At 46.0% G+C, this 15,334-nt stretch overlaps 1 protein-coding gene across 9 annotated transcripts in view; it reads right to left on the bottom strand.

The window, feature by feature from the left end:
- Window positions 1–14,854, bottom strand: part of BPTF (bromodomain PHD finger transcription factor) — a 148,268-nt gene extending 133,414 nt beyond the window's left edge. For 6 of the 9 annotated variants that reach the window (XM_053291892.1, XM_053291889.1, XM_053291895.1 and 3 more), the window contains exon 1: window positions 13,860–14,853. In XM_053291892.1, coding sequence (XP_053147867.1) covers window positions 13,860–14,556 — 697 coding nt within the window. In that variant the 5' untranslated portion in view covers window positions 14,557–14,853. Of the gene's footprint in view, window positions 1–13,859 lie in introns of all 9 variants that reach the window. The other 3 variants (XM_053291896.1, XM_053291898.1, XM_053291890.1) reach the window with 1 other exon arrangement.
- Between the last annotated feature and the right edge of the window lie 480 nt (window positions 14,855–15,334).

Below are 15,334 nucleotides of genomic sequence, written 5' to 3'. Positions count from 1 at the left end.
CAAGGGTGTGCCACGTCATTTCCCTAGAATGGGATGGTGACAGACAGAAGGAATGGTACTACTATATCCTGTATATAGTACTATATCCTGAGAGCGCTGAAAGGAAGAGTTAACCTTAGGAATGAAGGAGGGATCAAGCTTCGGATACTCTACAAGTCAATATGATGGGTACCAGGAACAAGACCTTGTAGAATAGGTCCTTGAGGGAGGCAGACGACAAGGGTTCAAAGGACGATTGGGTGAGTGCGTTCAGGACCTTGTTCAGGTTCCACAATGGGAACCTGTGAACAGGAGGGTGGAGGGACAGATTGGATGTCCCCTTGAGGAATCTTGTAATGTCCGGGTAAAGTCTGGACCACCCAGGAGAAGACAGGTCCGGAACTGACGCCAGGGTGGAGGTCTGTTTCAGGGTGCTAGGGCAGAGCTGCAACTCAAATCCAGACTGGAGGAAAGCCAGGACCTTGGGAACTACCACCACGATAGGGTCAGTGTGTTTTCTACATGTCCATGTGACCTGGTAAATGTGATTGGTGGCTGGGTGCCTAGAGGCCAGAATAGTATCCTGGATGGGGGGGCATAGCCCTGTGTGCTTAGCTTTGTAGGCTCAGCCTCCGGTGCAGAGTTGGAGCCTCTGGGGCCGGGTGAAAGAGTGGACCTTGTGAGAGGTCCCTTCAGAGGGGGTGTTGCCAGGGCAGGTGGACTGACAGAGACACTAGTTCAGAGGACCAGGGTCCCCTGGGCCAGTGAGGAGCTATGGGGATCAGCTCTGCCAGCTCTATTATGAGCTTTCTGAGAACTCTTGGGTAGGATGGCTGTCAGAGGAAAGGCATGGAGTAGGGCCTGTGGCCAGGTAGCCGTGAGGGCATCAATCGCTTCTGCCAGGGGAGACTGAAACCTGAAGAAGTAGCACAGGATAATATGGTTTGTTGGGGATGCAAAGAGGTCCATCTCTGGCTGGCCCAAGTGTGACATCAGCTGGCAGATGATGTCCAGGAGGAGGCTCCACTCTGCTGGGTCCACTGTGCGCCAACTGAGCGCGTCTGCTTGAAGGCTGTCGGCCCCACTGAGGTGTTCTGCTGTGACTGATGCTAGATGGTTTTCCACCCACTGGAAGTGATCAGATTCCGCCATCACGGGCCAAGATCTGGTGCCTCCCTGATGACTGACACGGGACTTGGTGGTGATGTTGTCCATGCAGATTAGGATACAGTGTTCCTGCAGAAGATGGTGAAACTGTAGGAGGGTGAATCTGGCAGCCCAGAGCTCTAGCCAGTTAATGTTTTGGCATGACTCCTCGGGGGACCAGCATTCCTGGGCACATTGGTTCATGAAGTGGGAGCCCCAACCAGTAAAGCTGACATCTGTGGTCAGTACTATTCTCTGAGGGTCCATCAGAGGGAGGCCTTTGTGGATTGCTGGGGAAATCCACCAACGGAATGACTTGTGTACGCCTGCCATGATCAATTCCTGATAGGGAAGGAGCAGCCACTGGAGGGGGTGTGAGTGCCACATGGACCATGGAATGCACTCCATACAGGCCACCATGGATCCCAGTACAGTGGCCAAAGGCATCAGGTCCATCTTCCTTTGGTGTTAGAGAGGTGTGACGAGAGTTGATATCTCATCTTTCCATTCTTGAGGAAGGGAGACCAATGCTTGGATTGCACTGAATAATCCTCCCCGGGACTGTGTCAGATGGAGATAGCTCTTTTCCTGATTGACTATGAAGCCGTGGTCTAGGCACTGGAAAGTCCTGTATACGCCTCTTTGGACTTGATGGAAGGAGGCTTATCTAATTAAAAGATCATGGGTGTATGTGAGTACCCTGGAGGCAGAGGTGTGCAATTAATGTCACCATGACCTTCGTAAAGACCCAAGGGGCCGATGACAGGCCAAACGCAAGTGCTCAGTATTGGTAGGGTTTCTAGTTGTATGAGAATCTGAAAAACCTCCTTTGGGTCAGGAGAATGGAGATAAGGAAGTAAGCCTCCGAGAGATCCACTGGTGCTGCTGCCTCCTCGACGGTGTGAAGAGAATCCATCTTGAACTTCTTTTGGTTTGTTTTTTTAGCCTCTCGAGGTTGAGTGCTGCTCTCCAGGAACCATATTTCTTGGGCACAAGAAATAGAGTAGATGCCTAGACATGTTTCTGTCAATATTACTGGTCTGATGGCCCGAATTTGCAGTATGTTGAATGGCTTAAGTCATTTGGAGGTGTTTGCCTGGGTTTCTGGATGTAGTGGTCTCGGGCATGTATTAAGTCAAGAGAATAACCCCTGGAGATTATGTCTGGCACCCATTTGTCTTGGGTGGTGTACATCCATGTGGTGGTGAACTCTAAGAGCCTGCCTCCCACAGGGTGTGAGTCGTTGTTTTTTGTTGTTGTAGGGTGCACTGGAGGCAAAGGAGCAGAGTAACTGCAGTCGGGGGGGGGGGCTCTGTAGTGCTGTCTTCATTGGGAGCATCTGAAAACCCCTGAAGTTGATATTATTGTTATTATCTGTACACTCTCTGGGCTGGTTGGAAGGTGGCCCCTGGAATTGCCTTTTGGTGACAGAAGTAAGGGTTTGAAAAGGTCCGTGGGACTCCTTGCGCACTGTTGGCATCACCTCCTTCTTGTCTCTGGTCTCCACTGGATGGAGTCCAGGGAGGGTCCGAATATGTTGGCTCCTAAAAAAGGAAAAGATGTGAGTGCTAGTTTGGATTTAGCATTCACATTCCAGTTCTTCAGCCAGAGAGATCTGCAGACCGTGACTCCAGACCCTATTTCACTAGAAGCATGTTGTATATAATCCAGGATAGCGTCAGCCATAAGAGCAGCTGCTTTCACCATCTTATTGAAGCTTTGGCAGAGTTTGGTGTTTTCAGGCAGAATAAGCTATGACAGTCCTTTCACCGAAAGGATTGATGCTCTGACGAAGATCGATTTCATGGTTGCTGCCTTGATGACCATGGCTGATACCTCATGAGTTTTTCTGAGTAGATCGCACTCTTTATGCTCAGGTATTTTGAGTTGTTTCTGCCCCTCAGGCTTCAGAACAGAGCCAGATACAAGTTGCGCCACACGGGCATCAATGTAAGGAAGCGCCAGATGCGATGTAACCTCTTGTGGAAGAAAGTAATGTTCCTTGGGGCAGACCCCCACTGGCTTAGAGGAGACGCGTCTTTCCCACTCTGCTAGCATGACCTTACAAAACATGGGGGGGGCAGAAGGGGTGGAGGAGGAAGAGGAGACACTTTGGTCCAATTCTCTTGAGGGCTACAATTCCTCAATAGGAGTAACATCATGAATAGTCCTCTTAGCCTTAGCAAGAAGGACTTCAAAATCTATGGACTAGAATAGACAGGAAGAGATGGGTACTTCTTGTGTGACCTCTTCCTCAGATAACTCTCCTTCCTCCCTATCAGATACCCACAGGTTAAGAGGGTGAGAGTGAGAGAGTATTCAGAATCTGTCCTTGGCAAGATTGGGTTCCTAGATGGATGTGGTAGAATCAGCAGTGGAGGCGGCAATACAGGTACAGGCAGGGGTAAAACCAGGGGTATCGCAGGAGGGATAGGGACTGTTGGTTGCGTATGTAGGCGCTTAGGTGGAAGTGGTTGATCCTCAGAAGAGGATGTGTGGTACACCCTCCTTTTGTGTCTAGTGTCCCTTCTCCTAAATGGTACAAAAAGGTCCCATTCTGAAAGTGGAATGGCCTCTCTCCTGGGGCTGGAGTCAGAAGAGGAGGAAGACATTCACCCAGTAGTACATCTGGGTCTGATAAGAGGCCCTGTCAGGAGAGCAGGGGCAACCAACTGTGGTACCACAGGGGCAGGGAGGGAGGGGTTGCATAACACCTTGTATTCCCTCACATTGAAATCCCCCAACCAGTCAGCAACATCTGGGGTAAAGGAAATTGTCGGTCTCTAAGGAGGGACATTAGTACTTACATCAGCAGCCACTGTGGAGGCAGATCTCAGGGCACTGGAAGGATGCCCTCTAGTTTCTCCACTGCTTCCTCATGAGATGGGGCCCCACCAGCAAAATCCACGTGAAGTATGACGCAAAATTGTCCCATTTGGGACATTGGCAAAATTGTCCCAGTTGGCGCCATTGGCACGAGGGGAACGTGCGGGCCAGCTGGTTCCCCCGCCACCACAATAATCACCAGATTAGCCAGGTCTGAGCCTCCAAACACACCCAATGGGTAGTAGTTGGGATCCTGTGTTGTTTTGTGGCTGGCAGGTGCTCGCTGAGCCCAACAGCTGAGGCTGGCTTCTTGCGCTTTTTCTTTTCTTTCTTTTTGGAGGCTTTGTCTGGCTCAGAAAAAGTTTTGTTTTCTTCTCCGCCTTTTGGGGGACCACGGAGGAGGCTTCTGCCGCTGTGGAAGGGTCACGGGGGGAGGCCGACCTAGCCCATTTTAGGGAGATGAGTGAGGTTCCCATGCTTCTGCCCGTAGAGTATGGCTGCGTGTCCTCTGAGGGGGAGCTAAGCAGAAAATTGCCAGCCTGAGATTGTTCCATGTGGAACAACTCAAAAGTGAAACTAAACACCAATTAGCCTAAATAGAAATTTTAAAAAGGCAATTTGGGAATGTAAGAGGTAACTATAAACAATTCCCTTCCCACCCTTGCACAATGGGGGGGGGGAGAGATAGAAGGAAAATGCCAAGTCAAGAAATATAAACTAGCCTGCAAAAATCTCAAATGCTTTAGAGCTCTTTCCAAGACCTGCAAACTCAAGCAAGACAGGACCTGAACTGAGGCTATGGCGCCTCCTAGCAACAGGAAACTAGTATCATGTGATCCGGCCCTGTCTCGAGCATGCTCAGTCCACAACCCATTCTGATGAGCTCCAACACATAGAAAAAAGCCTGTTTACACATGTGAATTTTCCGTCCAGGACTGAGGCAATCCAGCATTAGATCTATTACTAAATTTAGCCAATATAAATATGTATATAATCTTTTTTGCCTCAAACACCTTAAATTCTTCATCTTCTCTACAGAGACGATGGGTTGCAAAGCCACTGCAACCTCACACCTCAAGTGGCACACCAAGTTAGTACACCCAGAGATATTTCTTCATGGCTGCCCCACAACTCCGACATTCCCTTTCCTTAGAGATCTGTCAAAGCTTAAAGTTCTATTCAGATATTATGTTCAACATGCATACTATGTACAGTGTACACCCAAGCACATGCACAGTTATTCACACATAATGTTCAACTGACATACAGCAGTACACTTCCTATGTGTACCATGCATCTGAGGGACCTGTACACAGGTTCACTTTTAAAGTGAACACAAGTACAGTTATTTGCACAAAAATAGGTTCATGTGTAGAGACATCTATACAGACGTACAGCATAATGTTGTAATAAGGCACAAGTCAATGAGTATTTCAGAAATTCTGTAAGGAAGTTCTAATTGGGCTAGATTTTAGTGACTGTAGTTAAGTAAACAGACTTTGGAACTGTGTTTTGAGAGATGTCATTTACTACACTTTTTTCTATGACTATTTTTCTCATGACACTGACTTTTTGGTACATTTTTGGTTATTCACTCTTAGCATTGGGGATGGGGGTAAAGTGCAAATCCAAATTCTAATATAGACAGATGACAGGGTTGGTTGGTTTGTCTGCCAGCATCACCTGCATATCAGCATCCTGATCAAATTTCAGCTGGACTTGCCAGATATTTCAAAACAGGGTGGATAAAAATCAATGTTTTTTAAAAAAATAAATAAATAAATCACATTTTTTAATTTAAATTGGGTTTTTTTAAAAAATAAAATGCTTTTTGAGGAAAATATCTATCTAAAGATAGTTTTCTACTTAAGATACATTATAGTCCAGATTATTCATCATGAAATAAGGATTAGTTTTTAATTATGTAGCATGAGGATTTATATATGTAATGTTTAAATTTTTTGGTAAATGAATTCCATTAATCCATTCACAATGTCATGCTCTTCCAGAGATTTCTGTAAGATTATTTTGGGCAATTTTTCTTTCTAGAAGAGGACGAAAAATGAAACCTTCAGCTGGTTGTAAATATTAAGATTATACCATATTATATGAGTCTTTATGTAAAAAACCTGACTAGTGATTACTGACTAGTGATTTAAATCGTGATTTAAATCTATTTGATTTAAATTAAATTCACCCTGTTCCAAAATAAGCTGAGGATCAAGATCTTGGAATAAAACTATTGGTCAACATGAGGAATCTCTGCTAAACTAGTAAGCTTCAAGTCACTTTAACAGAATTACACACATGCACCAAATCTCAATGCTCTTCAAAATTGAAATTCTTTGCTAGGATAGTATGTATTACACCTTCAGAAAAAGTGCAGAGTTCCAGAAACAGAATCTGATTTGTGAGGACTCCAATACGCTCACCCATATTAGCATGGATGATATAGAAGAACACATTCTTGGAGTTATCATACAATTAAAAGCATGACTGGTCCAGATGGTCATGGGGCTAAATCTAGATGACAAATATTTTTTTAATCTATTTATTGTTCAGTTTTTATACTGCCTTTCATAAAGCATTCCAAGGTGAATTACAACATTTAAAATACAATAAAACTCCATAAAAATAATTTAAAACCTTAAAATTTAGGGTTACATTTAAATCTTTGGATGTTTTAAATTGTTTTAAAAGTTTGTCTTATTTTGTTTTTGCTGAGTTTATTTTTGTGAATTGCCTACAGTCTTTGGGGTCAGGCAGTATATAAATTAAAATTAAATTAATAAACAGATAAACAGGGGGAAAAACTAGAAAAACCACCAACACAAAAAAGCTAACAGAAGCAGAAGAGCTATGGCAACCCCTAAGGGGTTAAAAGCCTGAAAGGGTCTTTAGTTGTTTTTTAAAAGCACTGCCCCTGTCAAAAAGCAGACATTCACTAAGAAAACATTCCAGAATCTGGGGGCAACAACAGAAAAGGCCCTGACCCACATGCACAACAATTTCGCCTCTCTCAACGTCAGCACACAGAGCAAAGGTCCCCTTGACAACCTCACTGGATGGGCAGAAACCCTTGGGAGCAGGCGGTCCTCTAGGTATCCAGGGCCCAAATTGTTGAGGGCTTTAAAGGTAATAACAACCATCTTGAATTGGATCTGGAAATAAATTGGGAGCTCTTTCAAAATAGGCGTAATATGCTCCAAGCAAGCATTTCCAGAGAGAATCCTGGCAGGTGCCTATCCCAATTAGCTTTTCTACTGATCAGCAGCACCTCCAACTTGTCTGGATTTAACCTCAGTTTCCTAGCCCACATCCAGACAGTCACTGCCTCCAGCAGCCCCCAATTCACTACATCTACTGCTTCCCTAGGATCTGATGTCATGGAAAGGAAAAGTTGAGCGTCATCTGCATACTGATGAAACTTCAGTCCAAACCCTAATGACTTCTTCCAGTTGTTTCACGTAGAATAGATGTTAAACAGCATGGGGACAATACTGAACTTTGCACAACTCCACAGGCCAAGGAGTTGATCAAAGGTCCCCCAGCACCACTTTGTGGAATCTCCCCCCAATAAAGGACCGGAAACACACCAATGCACCATCCCCAATCCCTATACCTGAGAGGCGATCCAGAAGGATATCTGGTTTGTGACATCAAATGAAGCTGAGAGGTCCGGCAGAACCAACAGTGGCGTACTCCCCCTGTCTAGTTCCACCAGGGCAACCAAAGCAGTTTCAATCCAAACCCAGGGCAAAAGTCAGATGTAAAGGGTCTAGAAGATAATATGTATCATCCATATCATATTTGTTTGCATTTGAACTTACATATCAAAATTAAGTTTCTAGTATTCACATGGTGCTTAGGAAAACCATAGGACATAATGATCTGTGAGTCATGCAAGAATAGATTTCTCAATTGCCACTGCGGAAGCAGCAAAAAGCCAACAGGTGGGCATGCATGGAAAAGACTGAGCAAGCCAAGATAAGAGAGAGTCAAAAGGGATACAATGGGCTCATAGCAGGATTAATTGGGAGCATAGATACCCTAATGACAAAAATGTAGGCTGCAAGGGCTTTCATGCAGATGTGGTATTTTGAGGTGAGCATATTGCAGTATCAGAGCAGTAACTGGAAAGAGATCATATTTATAGTGGCATTCATACCACAGTGATAGAATCAGGATAATTTGGTTAGGTTTGAGAAATAACTTGGATATATGGTTAGGTGAATACAAAAAAGCATCTTCACTTCTGCAAGGAAAATTGGAGTGGAGGTTCATGGCCTAATAAAACTTGCAGCTGAGACTGCTTCATAGCACCCACCATCATGTGGATCACAACATGCCAAACAACAGTACAGAGCAGGGTTCAGCGGTGGTGTGTCAAGTCTTCATTTATTCATTCTAATTTAAGGTTTCACTTGCCAGTAATATATTTTAATGTAGAAGGTGGCAGTGTCTGCCTCTTTACTTACTTACTTACACACACGTACGTAAAACAGCTTGCAAGCATTCCTCAGGTGATAGAGGTTTTGGGGGTGGCAACAGTGTAGGGAAATACCTTTCAGAAACAGTGGATGCCGACACTGCTAGCACCCAGCTTCCTGCTGGAAACCCAACATCCCATGGGAAGGCCACCCTGCCCCCGCCACTTAGCTGGCTTCCGTGCATATGCAGCAGCCAGTGAGCAAGCAATCAAATATCATGCTGACCACTCAAATGGCCACCACACATCTGCAGAGGCCAGCTGAATGGCAGGGGTTGACTTCCCCACAGGATGCTGAATCAGACATCAGCAGTGGCAATATTCTCCACTGTTTAAAGTTATTTTCACCCATCATCTCCCTCCACCCTGCTGGAACTGGCAGCACCAGCCACCACTGTCTCATCTATCTGATTCTAGTCTTTTTCTATCTCTATGAAGCATCATTTCCCATGCTTTCCTATGGGAGAGTTTCCCTGTATTTTCCAGGAACTTAATGAATTATTTCAAGATTTTCCACTTTAAAAAAACAAAAACACAGCCTGAGCAACATCTAGAACCTACCTGTGTAAACAGCACGTTTCTATCTTTCATGGTTTGGTCTGGGAGTTTTATGTCAGTCAACAAGGCTCAAGCAGCTTAATTATATAGATATATAATTAAACTATTGTTGTGTGTAAAGTAAATGCTTTTTAAATGCTCAATAAGCTTAATTTTAAAAATTAAAATGTATATTATACCAGTTTAGTTGTTCCCGGACAAGCAAAATTTCTGATAAACTTGCACAAATGACGTCCATCCCTGGATACAGATGCGATTCCGGTGCCCCTTTCTGGACACACAGGAAAAGATGATCTGGCAGAGAAGAACGGGCTGTTGCTAGCTTCAGTGGTGCAGCCTTCAATCAGGAGTCAGTGTGAGCGCCACTCAAAATCATTTTGTGTGCCATGTTTAGCACCCATGCCATAGGTTGCTGACCCCAGTATATAAAGTATCGAAGTGTCCAAGTTGGAGGGCACATTCTGCTTTTGGCAGAAGCCCTCTTATGCTCTGTAATGCAACGGCAGCACACAAGGCTGCAGGTGGAACTTTGCAGTCAACATTAGTGAAGTTTCAGCAGTTGGAACAACCTTGCCCATACACCCTAGCAAACTCTGATCCTGCACAAACTGTCACATATTACTGTGGCCAGAAGCACCAGCAGAGAAACTATGAGAGTTCACTTTCTCTCAGGTCTTCCTCTGCCCCCTTTAGGCTATTTGCAAAGTAAGGGAAGGGCATGAACCATTTTTTCAGCCCCTGGTGTTGACTACTGAAGCTTATGAGTGCAACATAAAAATTGGCTTAGAAAGTAACTCCTCACAAGTTAGTAGAGTGGTTACATTAAGAAACACCTTTGCCAGTATAAGCCTACCTGGAGTTTAAGTTCTGCTTTCAAGGCTCTACTCTCTGGCCCATCATTAACTCAGATTCATTTGGCAGGTACCAGGGAGAGGGCCTTTTTGGTGAAGGCACTGCAACTGGGCAATTCCATTTCTGAGGAAAGCCCCCACTATTTCTGTTTCCTAAAAAGCACTCAAGACCTGTTTCATGGGGCTTAACTAGAAATGTATTTTAATACTGACGCTTTATTATCCTGCTGTGTTTTCAAAATTTAGTATTATCCGACAGTGCTTCATAGTTATCTGGGTTTTTTAAATTTTGTCATTGTGGATGTTTGATCTCGGGGAAAGTTTACGTTAAAAAGTGAAATGGAAATGCATGAACTCTTCCATCCTTACACAATTACTACCAAAGATTCCATAACAAGTTTATTCCAGGTACAATTCAATAGCAAAAATATGAACAACTAATCCATGATATATTTACATCTTCTATATGTGTAGGAAGTCTAACTTTATAAACAGGGGTCCACAATGTTTGGCTGGCCTTTTTCACCCAATCAAAAATGGTGGTTGTCAGTTGATCCCTGCTTCCGGCATCTCTGCCAAGCAGAGGGTCACATTTCCCTTTTCCAGGTGACAGTAGACACAGAGTTTGCCTGTTTAATCACAACTTGTCCAAGGTATTCTGGGTGCTTCAACTGAGCAGGGATCAAGGAGGTGCCCACTCCAGTGAGAAAGGAAGATGTGGAACGTCTCCACCACTTGGCTAAGACTTTCCAGACCTTGTGGCCAAGCAGTTGAAGTTCCCCATCACTCTTTCCAACTTCCCAGCTCGCCTGCACCACCCTGGCAGTGCAGCAGCCAAAGCCCCCAGCATCCTTTCCAGCTCTAGAATTGAATAGAGTAAGGGGACTCACTAGCTTGGCCCTATGCCCCCCAAGACACTCTCAGCATCTCAACAACAGTGTCCAAATAATAGCCAGCTTGTCTTCTAACAATGGAGCCGAGGAAGGGATTGCCACACAACTGCAGGATGATCCCTGCCCACACATGCAGCTCCAAGGATAGAAGGAAGGCTGGGGGTTCACTTGTTATGCTCACTGGAGGGCAGCAGCAAGTTAAAAAAAATGAAAACCCATCTAGAAAACAACTAACTGTTTGCTGGTATTTTCAGATGCAACATTCTCAATCTGTTAAATATGGATAGGGATGTTGGAAATGCCCTAAAGTTTCACACACACCTCTCCGCTTTCACAAACCATAGTTAGCTTAAACAACAGTTTTCAAAATAATTTTTAACCACTGCTGCAAACTCCTTAATGCTTCACCATAGCTCCAAAAAGGGGATAGAAATGGAAACTGTTGAGTGGGGGAAGAGCACACAAATTCAAAGGGCACTAGGGATGTGCACAAACCAGTTCAGAGGCCCTTTTACGGACCTCTAAACTGGTTTGAAAGTCCGATAGTTCGGACGGTTTGAAGGTGGGGGGCAATAGCTTTAAGGACCAGGAAGGGTGCTCTTTCTCCCCGCCCTCGGTGCTGTGCTCTGAAATGGTCCCACGGGGTAGCAGCGTACCTCCTTGCCGCCCCGGTGCATGGTGGACCGGAAGTACCCAGAAGTGCCGTCACACGCACGACATTGTAAAGCACATTGTACACAACACTGTAAAGCAAGCGCCAGCAGGGGAGCACCCTCCCAAGTCCTTTAATCTACACTCCACCCCCCCCCCCCCCGGCTTCGAACCAGCAGTCGTCGGTTCCGTGCACATCCCTAAAGGGCATTTCTGATCCCCTAACCATTGTTAGGAGATATGGGAATATATCTATCCCAAGCTACTGCATGATTCTCATCAGAATGACATGAACTTTTATCAAATGGAAGGGTCTCATAGGCCAACTGCTATTAATTATCCATTCTGTGCTGTCCTTTGCTCACAATATTCCATTTTCAATATGTCTAAATCTTCAGCACTACCACTAAATAAAGCATTTTAATGTCTCTTCTGTCAACGAGTATGCACAAAACAGGATTCTAGAGTAAAACAGGTGGAAGCAATATTTGCAAGCCTTTATATAGTTGCAACCAATAAGTATTGTTTCTCAGACACTCACTGTATGCACATCTAAAAATTCTAACAAAAAAAAGGGACTATCAGAAAGATTAGGGAGAACAAGACTATCACATCTACTGAACAGCATTCATGGACCACCAGTGGCCAATTCAAAGAATAAGGAAACCAAAGTGACCATTGTTGGAAGCAAGTAGCAATCACCAGAAAAGTCTCTAATATAAATCTGGCTGTTTTGTTAAAACAACAAACAGTATATTCTATCTTTAACCAACTTTTAACAAAACTGATAGAAAAATCGCTTCATTCATATATAAGAAAAATTACATCTCAGTTGCTAGTCAGTAGGCCACCAATGGGCTCATACTCTATGGTTTGCATGCAAATTAGATGCAGCTCTAGAATATCAGGAATGTAAATACATCCATTCAGAAACTGAATTACACCCAGATTAAAAATATGTTATTTATGATCAAACCCAACAGCAGTGGCATTTGCTCTTCTAAAGCTGCTTGAATCAAAGTTCAACTCCAAAGTACTAGATGCAGCTAAACATTTTTAGTACTACAAAACAAATTTCCCTGCTACTTACAGGCCACAATGAAGAACTGACAGAAATGAAGTATTATAGCTGAACTTTAAACTGCTTCATTAAAAGGATTATTTTATAATATCAGAATTAACTTTGCAGGAAAATTCATCAAGCACAACACCATGAGCTTCAGTGCATTAAGGAAACTTCAACATTTATTTTAAACAGACAAAAAAGTCTAAAAGCCTTTTGATCCAAACAACAGAAGTGCCTTCTCAACATCTGTCAACAGTTAGTTCCAATCTGGATATTTATGTGCTTTCTAAAAGCACATGTAATTATGTCAACATAGTGACCAAATGCCTGCTCTCACACCAACTCTTGAGATCTTATGTAATAATATTTTGCTTAATTAGATCTACTTACACATTGAAAATTAAAGGATTTTACACTCTTAAATGCTAAGAGTGAAGCACAATTCATACTACAATTAAAATCCTAGATCTGGTATATTTTTCATATACAAGATCAATGCCTAAAAGAATGAATTATCGCAAAGGTCTGTCTAAGCTGCTGTACCTTGGAAGAAAGAAAGTGTAACACACATCCATTTAAACAATATGGACAAAAAGGGACATCTTAACACTATGTCTTATAACAAAAAATTATAAAATGAAAAGAAAATAAGTAATTAAAACATACTAAAATATTTTGTCTTTTAGGATTTGTTTAAATGCTACAAGTACAAGTGGGGCTTCAGCTCAACCATTTAACTATATGCAATCTCACTACATCTTAACTATTCACTCTCCATTCTGAATACACCTGCTCTCCTTTTTTCTTAAAAATAAATAAAACAAAGCTAGTTGTGTGTAGAGGACAGTATCTGCAGCATCTCTTTATTATTTCCTATTCATAGAAATCATTTGCACATCTTCACTTTTTCAAGACCAAATAGGTCTTGGAGGCATTCTTGTCTACAGGCATCCTCCTAGAGCTGTGTTTACAAGCACCTTTTTTAAAGGAAAAAACACCTCCGTTCCTCAAGCACTACAGGATGCTTTTCTGTTGTTGTGCCACAGTTTGTTTCACGTATGCATCGCGAGGACAGTGTCCTATTTTTGCAGGAGTCTATTATCCCCTTTTCTCCATGTTTGCTTGTTTGTATGCGAGGAGCCCTTTCCGCGGTGACGTGCATCCCCATTGCTGTGCTTCAGCATCGCCCAACTCGCTTGCCTCCCCACCCCCCCGCGCCCCTGCCCTCATGTCTGCACGCATTTTATAAAATGCGTGCAAACAAAAGTCTCCCGAACAAAAGTCTTCTCCCTCACGCCCTGTGCATTGCGCACGACCGCCCAGCCGGAGGAAACGGGTGAGGCGCCCCTCTCGGGGTGAGCGACACCCTCCTCCTCCTCCTCCCCCCCCCCCCGCTCTACCTGGGGTGCTGCTGTAGGTGCTGTGGCTCCTGAAGCTGCTCTCGGTGCAGTAGCTGGCATCGTCCTCGTCCTCCATCTCTTCGGGGTAGTCCGAGTCGTCGTCGTCCTCCTCCTCTTCCATGACCACCGCCTCTTCGTCGGAGTCCCGCTTCTCCTCCGGGTCCCCTTCCTCGTCGTCGTCTTCGGACACCACGCTCTCGTCCTCCTCCTCCTCACTCTCATGATCGTCGTACACCACTTTGCTGCTGCTGCTGCTCCTCTTGGAAGAAGCCCCAGCCCTGCCTTGGCTGCCGCTGCTGCTTCGGCTGCCTCCGCCTCCTGCTCCCGCCGCCGCTGCTGCTGCGGCTGCTGCCGCCGCCGCCGCTCCAGCCCTGCCCCTGCCCCTACCGCTACTGCCTCCCCCACCAGGGGTGCTGCTGCTGCTGCCGCTGCCGCCGCCGCCTCCCTTCCTCCTGCCACCCCCCCTGGGGGAGGAGGAGGAGGAAGAGGCCTGGGCAGCCCCGACCCCCCTCTGCCTGGGCCCTACAGCCCCAGCCGCCTGGGCCGAGGCCGCCCACCTGCCCCGGCTGCTGCCCCGCAGTCGGGACCTCAGCCCCCCGATGGGGCCCGGTGGGGCGGGTGGAGCCGGGGTGCTCGCCCGAGCGGGGGCCGCCGCAGGCTGCTGGTGCTTGGGCGGCCTGCCTCGCCGGCCCCGCATCGCTGGGCGCTGGCCGAGGGGGGGGGAGAGAGGGAGCGGGGTGGGGAGAGGCGAGCGAAGGCACTCGGGTTCCGGGCAGGCGGCTGCGGGGGAGCTCCTCCCCACGGCAAGAGTTCTGGGCCAGGGAGGGGGCGCCGCCGAGTTGCGAGGGCCGAGCGCTCAGTCTGAATCGCCGGCGTCCCGCTCCGGATCGCCATCGGCCGCCATCTTGTTTCTTCGTCTCTGCCTCGGCTCGCTCCGCTCTGACTAGGGGAAGCGGCGGCAGGCCCTGAGCGCCTCACGTGACCAGCCGACTCGGCCGCAGAGCGCCACTGGAGGGCGCTGTTGGGCAGCGGCCGGCTTGCTGCTGCTACTGCGTCTGCTTGAGGTCGAGCCCTGTCGTCGACCGCTACTTTTGCACCCACTTCGCGAAAAGCATCCGGCATCAACAGTCTCGGACACCTGTTACCCCACGGCAACGAAACCAATGATTCCTTCCTTCCTTCCCCAGTTGTGCCGCAAACCCCTTTTTTCAGCAGCGAGCTTTCTCAGAAAAGAGAAAAGTCATTTGCAGCTTATTTATTGATTCATTGCGCGTGATATACACATTTAAAACTCATTGCGCGCTTGTACGTGTGGGTTTGTTTGTCTGTCTGACTCTATGCGAAAGAGTCAAGCCAGTCGGGCTGGTCTTAAAATGGCCTGCTTCAGAACTCTACTCACAACGCAACAACAATACCTCCCTGTCCCTAAAGTCTCCACAGCAAGCAAAACAGGGCTTCCGGTAGGAGACCATCGC

The sequence above is a fragment of the Hemicordylus capensis genome, chromosome 2 (assembly GCF_027244095.1).
Source record: "Hemicordylus capensis ecotype Gifberg chromosome 2, rHemCap1.1.pri, whole genome shotgun sequence".
Classification (NCBI taxonomy): Eukaryota; Metazoa; Chordata; class Lepidosauria; order Squamata; family Cordylidae; genus Hemicordylus; species Hemicordylus capensis.
The sequence above is the reverse complement of the archived record's forward strand: the minus strand, read 5'-3'. Positions and strand labels throughout refer to the sequence as shown.